At 45.9% G+C, this 22,333-nt stretch overlaps 1 protein-coding gene across 1 annotated transcript in view; it reads left to right on the top strand.

Annotated features, from left to right (window-relative positions):
* Positions 1-21,628, top strand: part of RAD18 (RAD18 E3 ubiquitin protein ligase) — a 37,947-nt gene extending 16,319 nt beyond the window's left edge. Inside the window, exons 5-13 of the mRNA XM_014309307.2 lie at positions 1,127-1,473; positions 2,688-2,787; positions 5,039-5,223; positions 7,314-7,390; positions 8,074-8,134; positions 10,436-10,570; positions 13,687-13,834; positions 18,906-18,968; positions 20,610-21,628. Coding sequence (XP_014164782.1) covers positions 1,127-1,473; positions 2,688-2,787; positions 5,039-5,223; positions 7,314-7,390; positions 8,074-8,134; positions 10,436-10,570; positions 13,687-13,834; positions 18,906-18,968; positions 20,610-20,712 — 1,219 coding nt within the window. The 3' untranslated portion in view covers positions 20,713-21,628. The remainder of the gene's footprint in view (positions 1-1,126; positions 1,474-2,687; positions 2,788-5,038; positions 5,224-7,313; positions 7,391-8,073; positions 8,135-10,435; positions 10,571-13,686; positions 13,835-18,905; positions 18,969-20,609) is intronic.
* Positions 21,629-22,333: the final 705 nt, after the last annotated feature.

Below are 22,333 nucleotides of genomic sequence, written 5' to 3'. Positions count from 1 at the left end.
AGGAATTTCCAGGAGATACATTGCTTTTAGTGCAGTTGGGACTGTTCCGTGCAAGTTCTTCCTAAGAAGATTCACAGCTCTGTCTCTTCCTTGGAATTTATTTATGTGGGAGCCTTAGATTCCCAACAACTCTGCTTCATTGCTGCTTCAGCAAGAGAGAAGTAAACAGACTGTAAAATGGGAACCAGGAGCTTGATGAAGGACAGTTAGTTTCTGTGGGTGTTACAGATCTGAAGGAAAAAAGTGAGAAGCTGTTTATGCTGTTGTTGAAGCAGAGGGAGGATGTTTAGAAACCATCCATCTTTAGTTAAACAGGTGGTTTTTACCTCCCTGTCCTGACCCATCTCAGAGACTGAGGAGGATGGGTCTGGCAGGAAGGTTTGGGTAGTGGCTGTTCTGACACCTGCTTGATTCATCTCTCAGCCTTCAAAGGGAAGGACACTGCTCTGCTCATAAACTGTGCATTGTCAGCTGTGCTGCAGTTACTGCTTTGTGCCAGGAAGGTAAAATTCTGTCAGCTCAGAGCTCGTAGCTGTCCATTAAGCTCTTGAGAGTATCACAGATAATGCTGAGACCATACACAATATGCAGAGGTTTTTGAACACCATGTAGAACTGATGTTTGCCATAGGATCAGCTCCCAGGTGAGCTGGCCAGGCTGGCAGTGGCAGAGGCTGGACCCCTCCATCACTGTGTGCTTTCTCTGGGCTTGATGAGTGATGGATGAGCTTCTAGTTGAGTCATGCTTGTCCGAATCTCTCCAATCACACTTGTCAGAGTTTCTGTGATTAGTGAGAAATTTGAGTGATTCACTCTGGTGCTGAGGGAGGGGGGCAGGTGACAATGTTCTGTCAGAGAGGCCAGGGCTGTGCCAGGAGTGTCTGCTGTGCCAGGAGTGTCTGCTGTGCCCTGGCTCTTCTGTCCCTGGCGTGTGGGACTGTGAGATGTCATCACCCAGCTGCTCATGAGCCCAAAAAACCACATTCTGGGAGAAACCAGTGTGTCCCCCTTTTGCCCTCAGTCCTAGCATTTTCACAGCCAAAAGAGAGCGTGTGTTGGCAAACAAGTTTTCAGGTTCCTCACGCATGCAGTGTGCTAGCTGTGTGTTTTCTCCTGGGTGCTCCTAGGCAGCAGCTGTTGCAGTTGGTGTTGGAAGCTCCTGCAGTTCCATCCCCCCAGGCCTCCAGCCAGCGTCCAGCCCAGAGCCACTGGAGTCCTGGTTCTCAGCCAGAGTCCGAGGAGGTGCCAGCCATTGACAGCTCCTTAAGCAAGGACAAAGTCTGCACCTCCACGGAGGCAGGTGGCCTGGCATGGACTGGTCAGAAGAGTTTCAAAACTGAGGAACACCATGACCTACACAGCACTTCTGCAGAGCTTGGTGGTAAAGACAGCAAAGTGATTTCACAAGAGATTCCTGGGTGCGCCCAAAGTCATGAAAAGCCTTCTACATCTGTGCTCAAAGGAGACAAGAAAGGTGAGGTGTTTGATTTCTGGTTGTGTCCTGCTCTCTCCCCAACGTGTGGCTGGCTGTATGTGTTAGAGGACCCTCAGAACGTGGCACTCATCCCATTTCTCTTGTGGTTCTGCTCTGTGCTGGCACGTTCAGCTCCTTCCCCTTTAACTGGCCCGTGCTGCCTTCACACCACTGCTCGTGTGGGACAGCTCTGCTCCAAGTGTGTTCTTCATGAAAGAGCTTGAACTGCTGCCAAGGACTTAAACGGAATTCAGTGCTTATGGATTCCTTTGCTTTGAATAACAACACGGAAAAACAATAGTTGTGCAACAGTCTTAGTAAAAATGAAGTAATTTCTCTTCTCCTTCCCCCTAATGACTAAACAGACACTGGCATTTATTCTGCTCTTGTATCCTTGAGCAGGTTATTTTATAATGTGTTTGTTATTTGAGGGGTGAGCCTGAACTCAAAATGAGCACGGCAGCAGTTCTGTTAATATTTTTGTTTCCACACTCTCCAAAAGAGTCATCTGCTGTATTCTTTGCAATTCTAGAGAGTTAAGGTGAATTTATTTGAAGCATGAAAAAGCTCATTTATACCAATCAACCACAATAAAATGGCAGAATCCTCTTAGTTCTGATGTGCTGGCAGCCATCCTATTGACCTAGTTAAAAGCCTAAATTAAAACAAAACACCATGTAGGAGTACACCCCTGGTTCTTAATAGTTCAAATTTAGCTGTTGTTTTGTGTAATGATTTATTCATCTGGAACTCTGAAGTTCATATGTATTCATTAGCTGGAGGGATCCTGCTAAAAGAGGTACCACAGCCAGGAAGGGAGCCACGGGAAACCTCTTGTGGTTTTACATCAGACCTGCTTGTGTTGATAAGTTAAAACTCACATGAAATTTTACTGCTTATTTTTGAGCAGTTAAAACTTTCACTTGCTCCCTATTCTATGATATTTTTGAATCTTTGAGCATGCACCACATGGAAGTTATGCCCACAAATGCAAAGTAGTTGGTCAGACAGTATTTGTCAAACACCTGGAGTGAGAGGGTTTAGTGTTATTTGTTCCTGTTCTGAGAACTCAGATGTAACTTCCAGTACAGTAACAGACAGCTCAGGGCTAGTGTGCTTTGTTATTGTCCCAGCTATTAGTTTTGTTTTAGAGGAAAACATTTGCTCTTTGCTGTTACATCCACACTAGTAAATTCCTTCTCCCTTGCTTTCAGTGGAATGTCCTGTTTGTGAGGTTGCTATTCTGGAGCAATATATAAACAAACATCTGGACAGCTGCTTGACCAGAGGGGAGAAGAAGGACAGCCTGCGAAGGTAAGGAGCAGCTCTGAGGGCTCCAGATGTGTGTGGCTGGTTTGAGCACTGCTGCACTGAGAGCTGTGTGCTGCTGGGGCATCATAGTGGTGGTTTGTGTTTGTTTCTGGCTTCCGTGCTGTGTGGAGCACTCTGAAATCACTGTGGGGATCTCAATTACTCTTTGACTTTTAGTAGCAAGAAAACAGTGGCCAATGCTTTAAAAATTCATTGCAGGGAGAGCTTAGTCTGTGTGTTGTTCTTGTCACCTTTCTGCTCCTTGGCATTTAAATTCCCTTCAGATAACACTGATTCCCATTTTTCATTTGGTGAAGGAATTGCTTCCTGCAGTTCAGGTGTGCCAAGAGACATTTTCTTCAATAGCTGTCAAGTTAAAGAATAAAAATTGCACCTTTCTTTCCTCTCTGTGGGGCTGTTGAGGTTTCCTGAAGATCTCAATTTCCATAAGATTAATGCATTCCTTTGGCTTTGTGCCCCTGCCCTAGCATTGGTCATGGTCACCACATTCACATCAGAAGTGGAGTTTCAGTTTGTTTTACTTACAGCAGAAATTTAGGCTGTTGTTATTTCTGACTGATGAGACTGAGGAACTGGGAGGATTTGTACTTGAATGCTTGTTTTCCCAATTCCCCTGAAACTTGAATTAGAAAGTAGTTTTATGTTAAAGCTCTTGTTTTGTCCAGTCATGCTTAGAGTGCAGTCTGTAAGCTAAAGGACTTTCAAGATGAAAAAAATGGTAAATGAATATTGAAATCTGATGTTAGATTTAATTTCCATTTGGAATGGTTTAGTGCTTTCTCTGTTCTTAATAAATGGAAAAATAAGCCAGATCTTTCCTTGGTGTCACGCCCATGTCCCTAACAGGATTTAAAGTTCTGCTTATTTATCTCTAGGCTGCTTAGGCGTCCAGCAGGTGTCAGAGCAGGCACTGCCCTGGGGCTGGCAGCTCTGGGCAGAGCCTGCTTTGTGCGTTTGGTGCTGGTAGCAGCACATCCCTGTGCTTCCCTGAGGAGTGGGAGCTCTGTTTGTTCTCAACCCAGGCTGTGTTAACAGCTGAGCAGTTCCAGAATGAGCTGCTCATCCAGCCCCCCAAAGCTCCACAGGGGTAACTCCAACATGTGAATGTGTTTCCAGGGAACGCTGTGTTTCTCAAGCATGGGAAACCCAACCAGCATTAGGATTTAAACCTGTTGTGAGGTGTTTTCCGGTGGCTGGCTGCTGGAAAGCTGTCAGCACACTGCAGGTCATGCTGCTGGTGAGCTGGAATACACACCAAGCTTCTGTAGGACTTTCAAAAGATTTACTTTAATTATTCAGTGAAATTTTTTATATTTCCCATAAGAATCTGAAAAAAACTTCCCTGAAGAGTGTATTGTGGTAATCCATCTTCTGTTTACCAGCCATGCTACAGGGCTGGATGAGAGTAAATGAATTATTGACAGTTTTTGTGTAAGGCTTTTTTTTAACCTTGAAATTTTCAGTGTGATAAGTTGAAAGTGCTGAATAGTTTTCAAATAAATCTATCATTTTCACAGTGGAAAGCTGTTAACTGCTCTGTAATCCAGAGTAATGCAGCTGAGCTTTATTTTGCTGCAGAAAGAAAAATGTCTAATTAAATGCTGTTCCTCTATGAATTACTGCAGTTGCAGAAGATGAGTAAGGCTGCAGATGGGTTTTGGCCCCTTTGTTTTTCCTGGTTTGAGAGTATCTCATCAGGAGGTGTAGGGCAGCCTGAGCTAATTCAACAGGAGGAAATGTTCCGCTAATTTTAGGTGACAAAAGTTGTGCTAGGACTTGAATTTTCTCTGGCAGTTTCCTGTAATTAAGTTGTTTTCCCCAGCTGTGCCAGGAATGTTGAGTCCTGACAGAAAGCAGTGGAAAGCAGTAAATTTTGGATTCAGATGTTATTCCTCTGGGAACACTGTTACATGTCTTTAATGTCTCTCTATCACCAAACCACCCTTCTGTTAGCTGGGAGCTGCTGCCTTCAGGTACATGACTATTTTTCTCAAAGACATTTTTCCAGAAAGCTGCAAAATCTCCTAATTTGAGTTTTGGCTTGATGTTTTAATACTTTTAATATTTCTCCAGCTGATTCAAGTAAGCCATGGCCAGCACTGGGGTGGAAAAACTAAGTTTCTTTCATGTGTATGTTATCCTGAGTGGGTGAAGTACCCTTAAGTAATTGTAAATAGTTTGATTTTCATAGGGGTATTAATTAAATAAAGTCTCTTTTGCTTTCCTTTGGCAGTTCTGACCACAAAAGGAAGTTGATGTCCAAAGTTGTTTATAACCTGCTGTCGGATCGGGATCTGAGGAAGAAGCTCAAGGAGCATGGTCTGTCCACCTCTGGGACCCGCCAGCAGCTCATCAAGAGACACCAGGAGTTTGTGCACATGTACAATGCTCAGTGTGATTCCCTGAACCCCAAGTCTGGTAAGTGAGAGGCTGCAGGGAGGTTGCTGCCATCCCAAACCATCAGTCTGCATTTCCCCTTCTGCTGGCTCTCGGGGTAGGCTCAGCACTGGTTTGACTGCTGGAGAAGTGGAGCTGGAAGGATTTATCTTGCTAAGTCCAGATCAGTGCAGAATGCTGCTTTAACCTGCTGGGGGTGCTCCGGCTGAGCCCCCACTCAGTGCTGCTGGTGGATGGAGTGGCACCCAGCCTCTGCCTCGCTCACCTAGACGGCAGGAAGAGTGCTGGGTGTGTGGTGTGCACTCCAGCTGCTCTCCCCCGTAATGCCAAACCCTCCTGGGCTCAGAACCTGTGCCAAGTAATGCCAACCTCTCCTGGGTTCAGAACCTGTGCCCAGTAATGCCAAACCCTCCTGGGCTCAGAACCTGTGCCAAGTAATGCCAACCTCTCCTGGGTTCAGAACCTGTGCCCAGTAATGCCAAACCCTCCTGGGCTCAGAACCTGTGCCAAGTAATGCCAACCTCTCCTGGGTTCAGAACCTGTGCCCAGTAATGCCAAACCCTCCTGGGCTCAGAACCTGTGCCAAGTAATGCCAACCTCTCCTGGGTTCAGAACCTGTGCCCAGTAATGCCAAACCCTCCTGGGCTCAGAACCTGTGCCAAGTAATGCCAACCTCTCCTGGGTTCAGAACCTGTGCCCAGTAATGCCAAACCCTCCTGGGCTCAGAACCTGTGCCAAGTAATGCCAACCTCTCCTGGGTTCAGAACCTGTGCCCAGTAATGCCAAACCCTCCTGGGCTCAGAACCTGTGCCAAGTAATGCCAACCTCTCCTGGGTTCAGAACCTGTGCCCAGTAATGCCAAACCCTCCTGGGCTCAGAACCTGTGCCAAGTAATGCCAACCTCTCCTGGGTTCAGAACCTGTGCCCAGTAATGCCAAACCCTCCTGGGCTCAGAACCTGTGCCAAGTAATGCCAACCTCTCCTGGGTTCAGAACCTGTGCCCAGTAATGCCAAACCCTCCTGGGCTCAGAACCTGTGCCAAGTAATGCCAACCTCTCCTGGGTTCAGAACCTGTGCCCAGTAATGCCAAACCCTCCTGGGCTCAGAACCTGTGCCAAGTAATGCCAACCTCTCCTGGGTTCAGAACCTGTGCCCAGTAATGCCAAACCCTCCTGGGCTCAGAACCTGTGCCAAGTAATGCCAACCTCTCCTGGGTTCAGAACCTGTGCCCAGTAATGCCAAACCCTCCTGGGCTCAGAACCTGTGCCAAGTAATGCCAACCTCTCCTGGGTTCAGAACCTGTGCCCAGTAATCCCAACCCCTCCTGTGTTCAGAACCTGTGCACAAAGGGTGAATTATTAAAGCCACACTTAAGATGCAGACATGCGTTTTGGGTGGTAGCAGGGAGCCTGAGGTTGCTGTGGAACACCAATAGCTGAGCTTCTGAGGAAGCACAGGTGCCAAATTCCTGGAGTGTGCTTAAACCAGTTTGGAACAGGTTTTATTCTTTCACAGCTTAATGAGCTTTTGTTCTGCCTGCTTCACTGTATGGTGAAGTGTTTGTTTTAATAACTGCCCACAGCTGCTTGGCAGTGCTGTGGAGATGATGAAATGCAGAAAGAGATTTGTAGAAGTAAATGTCAAAGTAAACTGTGCAGGGTTCTGCATAGCTGTGGCTCTAGTTAAATGTTACAGTTATGTTGTTTATAGGCTTTGGATGTGTCTGACAATTGGTGAAGTTGGTTGTAATTCCTCTGTGAGCTTTCCCCTTGAGTCTGCTCATGGTTCTGTTGCCCTGGAAGGTGGTTTGGGGGACAAAGTAAGATAAACAGTAGATGCAATTCTTGTGTCTTCCATTGAAACATCCAGTGTAAAATGAAAAATCTCTCTGAATGGCAGCCTGTGTGCCACAAGCACTGTTGTGTGCAGGAGGGAGGTTTGGTGGGATGTGGAAAGACAGCATGGTTGCCTGGGATTGGAGTCTGAGCTTTCCCTCTTGGGGGGCTAATGCTGTTTGTGTTTTAAATGCAGGGTAGTTTCAGTCTGTGCTGGTACAGCTTTTTATTACCCAGCTCCTGTTTCAGTGATCCCTTTCTTGTATTTCCAAACAGTTGCAGAGGTTGTTAAAGAGCTGGAAAAGAACGAGAAGATTCGGGTTCAGCTAGAGTGTAAGAAACCTGGTGAAAATGTAAGTGACTGCTCCTGGTTCTCACAGAGGGGTGGCCAGCAGAAACTGCAGAGAGGGCACTGGGAATGTCTGCCTATTGTTTCATTGTGGGAATTCCCAGCTGGCGTATTAGAATTCACATCAGCATCCTGTAGTGAACCTGATTTTCTCACACCACACATTTGTCTTGGGCAGTCCTGGGTGCACTGCTGAGCTTTATGCCCAAACCCTTTAGGTAGGAGCAATTTTTGACTGCAATAAAAATTCTTGAGTTAAGTTCTCCTTGGCCATGCTGGAAGATTTTGACCCTTCATGGCAGTGTGGGGAATATTTTGCTTCCTAGAATTCTCTAGGATTTAGCTAGCAAATTCCATGCTTCCGTATCAGCAAGGGCGCCTGTTCTCTTCCCATGACATCTGATACTTTGGTGGCTTTTGAAGCCTGTTTGTTGCACAGTGGTAGGAATATTTTATATTTATATAATATGCTGAGTGTTACGTGGGGTGGCTTGGTGCTGGTGACTCGGTGGAAGCAGGGCAGGACACTGTGGACATGTTCTGGAAATGTGGATTAATGTCATGAGGTACTGAAGGCTGGGGGGGAAAACAAATAGTTGCTTCTTCCAGTTTTAAGTCTGTAATTTTAAAGTCTGCAGCTTTAACATCTTTATATTTATCTTAAAAATATTTGTGTGATTTCTGTAGAGCTTGACCTTCACAAAGGACCAGACAGAGGAAGAAATAGATGAGATCCACACTGAATATCGTAAGTAACATGCAAATTTCACCTCACTTTGCTTTTAAATCTACCTTCTTTTCCTTTGAGCTGAAATACACACACTGATTGCCTCCAAAGGCTTCTCTATTTATGCACTTTGTTCTTTCTTAGTGTGCTGCCATGTTTGCTGGCCATGGAAACAGCAGAGCAGGGTGTGGGATGTGCAGTTGTGTGGTCACTGGGAACCCTCTGCAGCAGAGCTGCTCTGAAAGGCCTTCCTGAGCCCACCAGGGCACTGGCCTTCCTGCTCCTGGCTTTATTTTCTTGGCCTGTTGTACACATTTAGAACAAAATATATTAAATACTGTCTTAATTTTTCAAAGACAGGTGTTTGATTGGGTTTAGATTGCTAAAAGGGCATGGCTACAAGATTAATCACTTGGAGATCTTGATAGTCTCAAGCAGGTTAACTGAAAATTGAGAAGTTAAAAAATTAGGAAAAGGGAGAAGATAGAAGAGTATTTTAATGGGAAGATATGGTTTTAAAATTAATAAAAAATATTGACCAAAGAGGCAAATGGTAAGTGGTGTCAGGTAATTATTTCTCATAATAAGGAAGAAATCATGAGCATGAAAAAAGAACTGTATGTTAAAATTCAAGAACAGTCTGAGATTAAAGAATTCTTATCAAATGCCGTTATTTCGCTGTAAAACAGATGGACTTTAAAGCTTTAAAAAGCTTTATTACACAATGAAGCTTTTTTTTTTCCTTTTATTTTACAGCATTTGCACCCCAGACCCTAATTCCCAGCTGAATGGATAAATGAACTCTGGTGTAAATTCTGAATAAAGCCCCTCAAATATGTTTTTGTTCTGCTTTTCCATATGAAAAAACACACTGAGGCTATGAACTGCAGAACAAACTGTTTGCGAGAAAACGCTTTTTTTCTGCTTCTTTGCATTTCCCTGGGCTCTTGGCAATTTGCACATTGCACTGTTGGCATTTTTTTGCTGTTTATGAAATAGCAATTAATACTTTGGCTTGATGAACCTGAGGATGGGAGCTCTGCCTGGCACTTAGGGCCATTGTCATTGGCTTCTGCCCCACAGGACGCAGGGACACCCCCAGCCCACTGCTTTTTTTGTGGACTCTATTTAAAGAGTTAAAAAGTCTACAGGAAAGGAAATACATCTGTGAAAAAAATATATTTGGTTGCCTTTTCTGCTTATAACTCTTTTTATTTGCCATGTTCTTTGGAGGTCTGCTGCTTTGTCTTGTGTTTAAATATTTGTCGTTCTGTCTGGGGCTGGTTTACGTTGCTGCAGTTTGGTGGGATGTGCTTGGGGTGTCGTTTCAGCACCACACTGATTTACAGTGTAGCTGAGCAGTGCTTGTGTGCCAGGACATTTCTTTTCAAAAAGCTTTGTAGTTCTGCCATGAGCCAGCACAACAAAAGATAGTAGTGCTGGAAAAACTGAAGTGCCAGAGGAATTCCCTAATGAGAGTGCAGCAACTCAGACACGACATCTGAGACAGAACTTGCTTTTTATTAACAGAATTTTTGGCCTTATGTGGTGTTTTCAGCTACTCGGGGAAAGGGAGTCTGTGTCAAATCTGTTTCCTTCTGTGGGGCAGAACTTGGTGTTTTATAATGAAATACATCAAAGAATTTCTTCACTGGAAGGGTGCTCAGCCATTGGAATGGGCTCCTCAGGGAGGTGACACAATGCTTGACAGTCCTTTCTAAGGAGAAAATCCTGCTGATGTCCAGCCTGAGCCTCCCCAGCCCAGCCTGAGGCTGTTCCCTCTCCTCCTGTCCTGTTCCCTGGGAGCAGAGCCTGAGCCACACCTGCTGTCCCCTCCTGGCAGTGGGGCCCTCCCTGCCTGGCCGGGCTGAGGTGACCCACAGCATCCTGCTGAGGACACCGGGCATTTTCCAGTGTTTACAGCCTCTCAGTAAAGCATTTGCAGTACTAAGCTTAAACAATTCCATTGCTTTGGCTGAGCACCAGAGGAGTGCTTAAAACGTGATTGAAAGTGCAGAGAGTATTTGGATTATTAACTTACTTAAAGGATCTGAATCCCAGCAGTGTGATGGGCATGACACAGAGCCTGAAGTGTTCATCCGTGCTGTGCTCTGGGCTGTGGGCAGCTCTGTAACAGCACAGACACAGATTTGGATCCTTAATAGAATGTGGAACATATCACAGTGCTGGGTTGGTTTTCCTCCACTGTAACAAAAATGCTTTTAATTCAGTTTTTGGCGTCCATTTCTGTTCACATCCTTGCAGTGTTTGTGCCATACCTTAGTCCTGTGGGGATGGTCACTGATGCTCTGTACCTTTCAGGAAACAAACACAGAAGTGAATTCAAGTTCTTGGTGGATCAAGTAAATAAACGGTGGAAGAAAATGGGTGAGAGGAAAGCAGAAAGTGCTCAAAACAAAGAGGAAGTTGCTGTCAAAGAGCTGCCAGCAGCCGCAGGTCAGCCACATTTTGTATTGTCCCCTCTTGGACCACACTGAGAAATGCTGGATTCCCAAAGAAATGGTCTTTCATCTGTTGTTGTTCTTCTAGACCCTTTAAGGGGAAAAAAGCCCATAAAGATCAAACAGACCCTAAAGTGATTTACTGCTATTGATTTTAGTGTGGAACATAGGCATGACCCATATTAAATACATTAGTTTGGTTTCTGTGTGTTGGGTGTGGATGTGCTTTATCTGGGGCACGTTCCAGTGGGTTGAAAGGGGGTGTCAGGTTCTGGCTCCGGTTTGCTGCAGGTGCTGAGGATGGCCACTCTGCAATGAAGGTGAGGGTGGGTGCTGCTTGCTGCCTTTCAGCCTTCCAGGATCTTTACTGTGAGAGGGGGTTGGTAATTGGGAGCTGCAGAAGCATTTGTGGGGATTGGATACAGGAATTTTCCATCCTGAGACTGAAGCAATAAAATCCTTGGGCTTGTTTTAGGCTGTTCATGCAGGATGTTGCCCCTCTCTGACTTGCTGTGTTTTGTGTTTGTACCCTGGAGCACAGTGGGAGGTGGGAGGGCATGGCTGCAGCTGCTCCCTGGCTGGGAGGAAGGAGCAGGTTTTAGAGTTTTAAACTGGTTCTCCATCCTCCCCAGCCCCAGACATCACCCGGGGAGCACTGCCTGCGGGAGCCTCTGGTCTCCTCTGCCTTGTGCTTCCTGGCTGCTTGGGCAGGGAGCCTCTGTCTTTGAATGTGGCCTTAGAAGAGCATTCCTCAGCCTAATAGAACTTGTGGATTTCTAATCTGAGAGACTGAGTTCTGGAGAGCCCCCTGGCCAGAGTGGGACGTGCTGCTGTCAGAACGCTCAGGAAAACATGGCAGTGTCGTTTGCCCCAGCTCTCCCAAATCCCTGTGCTCTTGAGCTGACTTCAGCTGGGCCTCTCTCCAGTGCTGGCTCTTCCAGAGCTCTGCAGAATAAAAAGAAATGAAGAGAACAGTATAATAGTATGAATTTTATCCTTATTGTTTCCTGCAGACCTTGGAGCAGTGCATGATCCGTTCTGTGTGAAGGGTAAAAGTTAAAGGAATCTCAAGGATTCCTTACAAACAAATAAATAAGATTTTAAGCTGTTCCTCTTCTATAGCAGAAGAAGAGGCAATGGGTTATTGGATAGTGGGGTCACAGCCTTGATTTCCAGCTCTGGAAGGGAGGGATGGGCTGCTGTGGATTTTGGGGTTTCTGTCTCCTGTGTGAGCTGTTCTCTGTGTGCTGCCCTGCAGGCTCTGAGAAGAGCTGATGTAAAACCATGGAGTTTTTCCAAAAGAGTGATCAGGTAGAAAATAACTTGAATCAGATGTATCATTCTGCATCATGTTCAGAATGTGGCAGCACCTCATTTGGTTTTGGCAAACCTGCACAATTTCCATTACACTTTGTTCTCAGAGCTTCCAATAATCCTTGGAATTTCAGTTTTATGCAAAACATCTGCACTCAGATGACTGTTTATAAACAACTGAAAAAGCAAAAAGGTGATTTACAGGGGAGGGAACAGCTGCCTAAAACCTGTTTGCTCTTGGTTCCTTGTAACAGCAATTGCCTTTGTATTAAACTGGGAATTACAGCGTGGGGAAGAAGGCAGTAGTGGCCTGATGGTAAGCTGGTAGAGCCAAAGCTTTGTCTGCATTCCTTACCCACTCGTGGTTGTGTTCTCATGGAAGTGGTGGAATTGTACAATTGAAAGAGATCTTTGGTTTGGTTGGGGTTTTGTTTGTTTGTTCGTTTATATTAATTTCCTCCTCCATCTCTCCCATTGCCTCTCCTGTGCTATTGGTTGATGTAATTTAACCTCACTCTGTTTGTGGTGACATTTTAATCATCTGTTCCTGATTTACGTCATCTTGCTTTTCATCTTTAAGTTTAAAATATGTTTCCTAGTCTTTATAACTTTTAAACATGGGGCTGTGCTTTCTCTAAGGGGAAGGCGCTGTAAGGATTTGATATATATTGGTGCTAAATAATTTGATTCAATAAATATTAACTGTGCTGAGCTGCATTATTGCACAGGCCTTTGCTATTTTTACCCTGCTAATTTCAGAGAGTTGTGTTTCATTAGTTGGACAACCGACTCGCTGGGATCTGCTGGTTGTTTTCAGCAGACAAAAATATGCCCCTGATATTTAATTATGCCTGATAGCAGGACAGGGCAAGCTGAGCTGAATCCAAAGATTGTGAAGCCCCTCCACGCTCTAATTAAAGTTCTTGGCCATTTCTGTCCTAACCATTGCTGGAGGGGCAGAGAAGTCGGTGTGGTTTGAGCAGGAGCATGGCTTGGGCCCTGGGGTGGAGCCAGGAATGTCTGTGGCTGCCAGAATCAGTTATCACTGAGATGGGGCTGCAGAGGCTTTGTGTCCTGAGTGATTTTTTAGTGAAGTAACTCACTTGCAAATGTTTGTGGGTATGGCATGAGGGCAGTCTGTCTTTTCATACCAGAATTTTGAACCTGTATCTGTTTTCTCTTTGGAGGGGCAGAAGGTCTCTTTTCAGAGAACTGATCATCTTTTCATTGAACAAAACACTTGACACAAAAAACAGCAGAAGGGTTTTCAATTTTTGTCTGTTGTGTTGCCTAGGAATTATTTTTCCTGTTGAAATGGAAATGTCAGTGCACTGGCCTTGTCTGAGCTGCATAAGGAAGTAAATCACAACTGAAAATAAGCCTGTTAACTTGGTCTGTAAAACTTAAAGCTCAAGCTGTCTGATGTAGGGGCTGAAGCACAAGCAGCCAACAGCACTCATTAAGTGCTTGCTAATTTCTGAAATGAAGTTCCATCTTATAAAATGTGTAACACATCCTCACCCTTTATTTCTCTCCTCGTGTTTGAAACTCGACAGTGAAACATTTCTGGTTCTCAGGGAGTTGTTGGTTGGTTTCTTTTTTTAAATATACAGGAAAAGAAATTCAACCTTTGAAACTGTCAAAGTTTTGGAAAATAACTATGTGGGAATGAGATGTTGGTATTTAAATGTTTATAACTGAATTTTTTCTTGAAAATCTTATCTCTAGGCTGCAGAATCCTAAACAATAGTATTTTGCATTATCATTCATTCTCATCTCTGTCTTTCTACATGGTAGAACCTGGGGAAGAGGATCCCACAGCTGGAAAAGCCCAAGCACTCCAATCAGAAATTCCTGATGGTCAAAGAAATGAATCTCATGGCTTGAAGGAATGGCAGAGATCAGCCTCTCCTGAGTTCTCACTGTCATCTGGCTCAACATGCAGGTCAGTGAGGCAGCCCTGGCTCTGCTGTGTGCTGGGGGAGAGCTGCTGGAAGAGCTGTGGCACTGCCAGGGAGCAGTGCAGGCACCCAGCTCACAGGAGGGGTGCTGGCTGGGCTCACAATTCCTTCTGCACCTGCTCCTGGGCTTCCCTAGCTTCAGGAATGGAGCTAAAGTACATGTAGAAGCCACTTGATACTTTGTAATGCCTTCACTTTATCACCGTCTTACCAGGGGGCTGGGATTGTGTTAATTGTAGTGAAATAAATCCAGCAGAAATCGAACAAGAGTGATTTAGATGTTGATGGTTTTAGAAGTATTGTGGTATTGTATCAAGTAATGGGTTTCTGAGGCTTGTGTTTTTCTGATAACGAGAGGGTATCCTTTGCCAAGAGTAAATGTTTTTCACATTGAAATGTCAAAACTGGAAATATATTTGGAATTCCAAATCTGCATGCTGCATTCCTGTGAGGAGGGCACTTCTAAATGGAGGGCTGTTGTATTGATGAATGAAAACAAAATGAGGGTGTTGAGTAGCATATAGAATGTAACAGAACGATCCACAAGTCAGAGTTGAAATGTTTGTTCTGCAAAAAGATGCTGCAAAGAAATCAGTGATTCTTCTGTTTTCTCCTTCATAAGGTTTGTCCCTTTTCAGTTTCATGTCAATACTTGCTAAGGGAGTAGTTGATCAAGATTAGAAATTCATCCATTGTACACTAATCACTGATGAACTGATATTATTCAAAGGTCTGTGCTAAAACTGAAGAAATGAGAATTTTACTCCTGCTGGAGAAAAGATCCAGGCCAGGCGTGGAGGCTGTAGCAGCGCCCCAAACATGCTTGTGCTCTAGAGAGATTGATGATCCCACCCAGAGAGCAAACTGTGTGTTACAGATAAGCACCAAAACACAGCCATGGCTTTGAAAGGGTAATTTTTCAAAGCTCTGAAGTCACGGTTGCACAGGGCTTCCACAGGCCTGCAGTGCTCCATATGAATAGTCCTGTGGAATTCTTTGACTTTCTGGGACTGAAGCCAGATTTTACGCAACTGCTTAAACAATAGGAAAATTAGAAAATAAATTAGGAGGAACAATGATAAGCCAGTTAATGAGCCATGTAAAGGAAATATTCCATTATAAGTGTTTTATATAATGGCAATAATATGCAGTTCTTTAAGCAAGTTATTTTTTCTTAAAAGTGTATTTAACACAAGTGTTGGTTCTTGATGACCAGAGTAAGACCTGAACAGCAGACAAAACCCAACATTGGCTGTGTCTGAGATGCTAAAACACAGTCAGAATTTTGAAATCCTGGTGGGAAAGTGCTGTGTCCGCAGCCTGTATAAATCCCTGTGCTGTTGGAATACCCAGAGTGACTGCAGTGTCTGCCAGGAGGGGTTCAGGCCATAGGAAAGGGCCCCATTTGCAATAAATGGGGCTTTTTGGCAGTGAGTTTAGGAGCCATTGATCAGGATCCAAGCTCTGGGTTTAGCAGGTCACTAAATCCTTGGATTAATCATCTTTACATAAGATGAGCTTTAGTTCATCAGCAGAAGAGGTAGAAATGGGAGTGCACTGGATGGCAGCAACCCTCTGAAATGGGTGACGTGGGTTGGCAAAGCTGGCAGGATGGAGTGCTTGGAAATGCTGTGTGAGCTCTTCCTGGGCAGCTCCCTCAGGCTGAGCTTGGAGGCAGCGCTGTCCTGCGCCCTGGCCATCGCTGTCAGAGAGAGAAGTGTGTGAAAATGTGTTGATCAGTGCAATAATTGCCTTTTATAGATCTTCAGGACTTTTTAACTTAATAAATCTTGCACTGCTTTGGCTCAGCGATGATTTGCATCACAGTGTTTGATCTGTGAGTTTTGGCCTCACATGCGGATTCATTGTGAAAGGATGAGGATACTTTCTGCTATGCTGTTGATTCATACTTTTCTTCTCAAAACTTTGAGCTGTAACAAATGGCAGGAGCTGTGAGGCCTGGTGGCAAGTCCTGGGGTGGTGGTCAGATAGGGCCAGCTGGTGGCCTCTGATGTGTGTGGTGGAAGCTCTTACATACAGCCTGTGTCCAGGAGGACATCAGTCCCTGGTCAAGAGCCCTGGGCTGGGGACATCTCTGAGCCCTGGAAGCAGGAGTTGTGGTAGGGAGTGCTCCTGGTGCTTCAGCCACCACATCCCACTGCTGCCAGACCCCTCAGGGAAGCAGTTCAGGAAGATGCAGCAGATCTTTCCCTTTTCTCAAGGAACAGCCTCAGAGCTATCTTCTTGGGCTGCAGAGGAGGCTGTGGGAAACTAAGGAAACCTGGAGAGAGTCAAGGAAAACAGCAAGATGGTGGAACCTGTGCAGGGTTTGGTACAGACAAGAGCCCTCTGGGCAAAGCCAAGGCTGGCAGACCTCTCCAGAGACAGGAGCATGGATCCGTGGGCATGTGCTCTGAAGAGGAGGCTCTGCAAAGCCAGAGATGGGAGCATGAAGCCATGGGCATGTGGTCTGAAGAGGCTCTGGAAAGCCAGAGACAGGAGCATGGATCTGTGGGCACGTGGTCTGAAGAGGAGGCTCTGGAAAGCCGTGGAAGATGCTGTGTTGCACAGCTCATCTTGGACATGGCACGGTGCCTGGCTGCTCCAGCAGCAGGCTCATCCCGTTCCTTGCAGGGGGACAAGGTGCAGGCAGGATTGCAAGAGGGGGAAAGCTGCTTGCCCTCACTCCTGGGCATTCACCTCCAAATGACATTGGTAAAACAAGATGGGCTAGAGCTCATCTCTTGTGCCAGCACTGAGGGAAAACATGCCCAGAGCCTGGGCCAGAGCACATGGATGGATGGGAGGATGCTGGCTGCTCATGCGAGGCCCAGGAGGAACCTAATCTGCCTTAAAATAAACCAATTCAAAGGGCTGTTTGCTCCTCTCAGTTTTAGAGCGAGAGGCATGTCATTCACACTTACATCAGCTTTTTTCTCTCTATTTTAGGGTGGTGTGTTTATCTTAAATGAAAAAGAGGGGGGTGGTGTAAGTCAAACCCAACTGATGGTCAAGAAAGGAAGAGTTGACTCTTGGGTGACTGACTGTAAGGGATCAGGGGAACCAATCCTGAAGGATATGGAGTGGGACAATTGCCTGAGTCACTGGAGGTGCATTTCTCCCAGCGTGGAGGGATAAATAAATGCAGGATCACCCTGCTCCACAGGATGCTGGCTGCATCTTGAGCAGTTCAGGTGAAGAACTTTAATCATTTTGGCTGTAAAAATTGACTAATCTGGAAATGATCTGTAAAATTGTGGGAGAGATTAGTGACCTTCACTTAAGGAAAGGACAGAAAACCTGTTGTGGGAATTTGTCTTGAATTTGGAGTCTGAATGAAGTCTGAAGGGGTGTTTTGCTGTGCCTGGATTCAATGTAGATAGATACCTCTGAAGCATTGAAAAAGCAGAAAAACACTGGAGAAATGAACAAAACAAAAATTCTAAATTCTGTGATGTCTTTAGCCTCTGTGGGCTAAAATTTATAGAAAAAAAACCCCTTGAGAATGAGGTGGCTGTTTCTCTTATTTAATTCATAATCTTCAGTTTAAGAGCTAATCATTTGATGCTAAGAAGAGGGAGGAGTTTTCTTCAGGGAAAGAAAAAGTTAATTTAAAATACAAATTCAGTTGGTGGTCAAAGTGGCTTTTGTTTAGTTGACAGTGGTTTTTGATGATTGTTTTTCAACTGTGGCATATTTGAGGATATTTTTTTTAATTTTCAAGCACGTTTGTCCCCTGGCATGTGCCAGAAAGGTGTGTGATTACCTGAGCTCCAAAGGCAGCCTTGCTCGGGCTCGGTGGCTGAGATTGATGACCGGCAGAGCGGGATGCAGAGAGCTGCTTCAGAGTGGCTGGCGTGGGGCAGTGGGATGCTGGAAGGGACCCTGAAGCAAAGGGCTGTTGGCTCCAGCTGGAAGTTCAGAGCCCTGCTTTGCACAGCTACTGCAGCTCCTCAGCCTCTCTCTGCAATTAGGGCGTAGGAGTTAATTGGCTTCTCTGGGGACCGATGGCTGTGGCGTCAAGGGCCCCGTCATGGCTCCATGTGTAGGCCAGAGGTGGAACTCGCTCCAGGACGTTTTGTACTTGGTTTTAAAAAAGTTTGGTAGGCCTAGACCATGGATTCCACATGTGAATTCTGAACACACATTACTGGTTTGAACGTTAGCCAGACTTTTTCAGTTTTATTGTTTTGCGGCGACAAACGCGGCGGGTGATAAATGCTGCAGTTTTCAAGGCAGGGAAGTACATCATGTTCAGGCCTCAAACCTGTTCTTTTTCTATTTTGGGGGACTAAAAGCACACAAATAGCCCTGTGTCCTCCCCAGTTCTTTTTTAAAATGCAACTGGAACATCAGAGTGGGGTTTGGAAATATGATGATAACTCATTCCCTGGGCATCCACTTCATGCACCGAAAATGAGCTTTTGATGGGCTTCTAATTCTGAGAGTAAAAACAAGGTTGACTGTCAAAACATTTCCCATCCATTTTTGGTATCTTTTTCCTTTTTATCTGTATGACTGAATGTGCATGTGTTGGAGGTTACTCTAACCTGGTGTTGTTTGTCCAGCCAAATTCCTGTTGGTTCTGTAGTTATCGCCACAGGAACAGCTGAGGACTCTCACTTCACAGGGGAGACAGAATGGCAAAGGGTGAAAAAATCCTGCTGTCTTACCAAAATTTTATGTCACACTGATTTATTTAAGAGAGACTTTAAAAAAAGAAGGTACACTTTTCCCCCCAAGATGTCTTGCAGATCCTCTCCAGAGAAACTTTCTGGTGCCTGAGGATACAGAGGTGGTGTAGTTACCACTTAACATACATAAACATAGAACTGTCTTGTGTGTTAAAAAATGGTAATGAGACCCTAGGGATAACTAAAAATGAAGTGAGACAGAAGCTTCTGGACTGTGCTGTAGGTTGGTGTTGTTTCTCATTGCTGTTGGTACTGGAGGGGTTGGTCTCAACCAGGGGTTCTGCTGCCATTGCTGAGTGGAGCCCTGCATTGCTGTAGGTGTTGCTGAAATAATTTCCATCCATTTTATTTTCCCCTTCAGCACCAGTTCAGACATTCTGGCAGATGTGGAAGGATCTGAGACATGTTCAGCGTCCTCTGACAGGTGAGTAGAATATCCAAGAGCTGAAGTCCTTGGTATGGGTTTAGGTCTGTAGCTTGCTGTTGGTGGAATCCTGGAGAAGCAAATGCCTCAGGAAAGTCAGATTCTTGAAGAATCCCCACAGTTCTGGGAAGCACAGTTTGGTCAGTTTATGTGGAACCTTGAAAAATGATCCCTGCGTCCTCCAAGAATCCACAGATGCCCAATCAAATATCTTTATTCTAAGGGATATATAACTATATATTTTAATTTAAAAAAAAGGAGAGGAAACTGCTTGGTTATGGAAAATTAAATCTGATCTTCTATTACATTTGAAAATTCCATTGTTGACAGAGCTGTAGGTGAGGCTGACAAGCTGAACACGCTGGAATTGAGCATCTGTTTTGATTTACTTCTGTTTGAGATTAGAAGAGCACTTCTTGGTTGTTAAAATCTCAGTGTCTGCAAGTCTGAATCATGATCCTGTTTCCCAGATGAAAAGCCGTGTGAAGGGGCTGGGGAGAGCTGGAGAGGGCCGTGGGTCCACGAGGCCCCTCGGCGCTCTGGGAACGTTGTGTTCAGTGCCAACGCCAAAGCCCAGCTGGATCTGACTGCTGGATTCACACAGATCAGCCTGGGCATGGCTGGGGGTCCCAGGGATGCAGGAGAGCCATTTCCATCGTGGTGCAGCTCTGAAACACAACTCGTTCCTGCTGTATCTTAGTGTGTATCTGGTGGCAGTCAGCAGATGTGGACTTGAGCATCTCAGAGTTGTCCATTGTTATTTTCAGTTGTGAATTCCCAGTTTAAGACAAATGAATAGTCCCTGCAGGATGGATTCAGCCTAGCAGATGGTATAAACCAGTGTGCACTTAAAAGGAATGTTTAATTAGCAAAAGCTGTTGACAGATTAGTGGCATCTTTCATGTCAACACTATGTGGAATTTTAAGCTCCAACTGAATGACAGAAATCAGCTGCTTCATTTACATACAGCTAGTTTAAGAATTTTTTCTTTAAAATTATCTGTGACTAAAAATAAAACAGTTGTTGAGTTCTCTGTGGAAAATACTTTGTCCATAAATGAGGAGAGTGCCTGGCAAGGCTGCAGGCCCCAAGTCCTCCTTTGGGGGTAACACTGACCAACCTCTCATCCTGCTTCCAGGTGGCTGTGCCCCAAACTGCTTTTTCTGATAGAACATCCTTATGGTTTTGTCAGTGCCAGGGGTTGTCCTCAGTTATGGACAGAGAATCTAGGGGGTTGCTGCTGTTCCTTGGGTTCCACACTGGTCTCTGGGGACAGAAGGAGAGGCATTGTGATGACCTGTTCCTGCGGGCTCAGGGGCTTTGGGATGATTTGTGGTGCTGTCACCTTCCTCAAATGAGAAGGCAGAGAAATATTACTCTCCCCATGCTTGGAAGTGTTCAAGGCCAGATGGACAGGGCTTGGAGCACCCTGGGATAGTGGAAGGTGTCCCTGCCCATGGCAGGGTGGAATGAGATGACCTTTAAGGTCCCTTCCAACCCAAGCCATGCCCTGGTTCCCCATCACCTGTAGCACATACATGTGCAGCATCTGGGTACTGCTCGCAGTGCTTGTGCCCAGCAGCAGTGTGTGCTGTGCTGGGGCCCTGCAAACCTCTGTTTGCCCTGTGTTCTCTCCCCAGCAGCAGCTCCGTGGCTCTGGCAGGGAACAAGAGGAAGCTGCGGCGGCCGCGCGTCCCCGAGGAGAGCGGGGCGATGCCCCAGGGCAAGAGGAAGAGGAGCTAGTGCTGCAGGCATGCCCAGCTCAGCCTGGGAAACCCCTCCTGGCTTTTCCCCGTTCTCTGAGTGTCTGGCTGCTCAGTAAAATGCTGTATTTTCACATCGCTGCCATTCCAGCTGCCTTCATCACCAGGCTGGTGGGTTTGCCCGCAGCCCTGTGGGCCGTTGGTGGTTGAGGTTGGGCACAGAGTCCAGAGCCCTGCAGGAGCCTGACCTGGCTCCTGTGCCCGAGTTCCCTTGCTGGTGCAGCACCTGGGCTGTGTGCTGCCCCTGTTCTGCTTGCATCCTGGGCCAGCCTCATGTGCCCTCCTGGGAGCAGCTGCAGGATGCTGTTTTGATTGGGGCTGGGCAGGTACTGGTGCCCCAGTTCCTGGCACAGCCAGGGGAGGGAGGGACCAAGGGATGCAGGGAGATTCTGCCCTACACTAACAGGCTTTTTATATATGTCTTTGTAAACTTAATCAGTATTATGTGTCATTATTTCAGTTTGAAGTCCTGAAACTGGGAAGAAATCGGAAGGTTGTTGACATAAGTATTTTAGCTTTCAAACAGTTACATTGAGAAGTGTGATCTTCCTTAGGAGGTGGTGGGATTTTGTGCTGCAAGAAAATGAAGGAAATGCAAGAAACCTGAACACTAGGGAAGGCTTTGAAAAATAAAGCTTGAAAGGAAAATATGAAAATACTTCAGGTGCTTTTGCTGAGCCCTGAAGATTTGGTCAGTGGGAGCTTGGCAAAGAAGGCACAAAGTCTGGGTAAGATTGAGGGTTATTGTGTCTTGACTTCAGAATGAAGCTGGGATTCAGGAATAATCCTCCTCAAACCGTGGTTCCCAGGAGTATTTGTGTTTGGAACAGGCTAAATCATGGCACATATAAATATCATAAGTGCACGGAGTGGAGTGATGCAGAGGCAAAGCAGAACTCTGGTTGTGTTGATTTGGTTCTTTTTTTACTAAACCAAACCTTTTGAAAGACAGTTGTTGGTGTCTGCTTTAGGGCTGCCTTTTTGTCACAGCAGCTCACCTCAGGCATTGGAATTGGTTGCAGTTGGCCAGTGAACGGTAATGATACTGTAAATTAGTATCATAAGGGGCTTTCTGCAGGCGTTGGCAGAGCAGCTGCTGCTGTAGGGAGGGCCCTGGTGTGGGCACACCGTGCCTGCTGTGGCTGCAGCGCTGACATTCCCACTGGAAATGACCTGAGGAGCCACGTGCCACGGGAGCTGTGGCAATTCCAGGGGGCAGGAGAGGGGAGAGAGCAGCTGACACGTTAAATATGGGCACAAATCAGACTGGTTTGCTGACAACCTGTGAAGATTAAGGTTTTTAATATCACTTATTGTTGTCATCACCATTTAACGTCCAAACTGGTGACCTTTGCCTGAGCTGGAGCTTTTCCGCTCCTTTTGATGGAGCTGTGGGCTGGTGCCAGAGGAGGGTGGTGCCACTTGTGGGGTTGACAAACGTGAGTGGGGTGTGTGGCCGTGAGACATGGTGCAGGGGGAGGCTGCAGGGAGCAGACACCCTGGGCTGAGGAAGAAACGTGGATTTGATGGTCTGCCTCATTCCCACCCTGGCAGAGTGGGGGCCTGGGCAGGACCCAGTCCCTGTGCCACACCCAGGGCCA

This window comes from Geospiza fortis, unplaced genomic scaffold (assembly GCF_000277835.1).
Source record: "Geospiza fortis unplaced genomic scaffold, GeoFor_1.0 scaffold128, whole genome shotgun sequence".
Taxonomy (NCBI): Eukaryota; Metazoa; Chordata; class Aves; order Passeriformes; family Thraupidae; genus Geospiza; species Geospiza fortis.
This window is presented reverse-complemented; position numbering and strand designations above follow the sequence as displayed.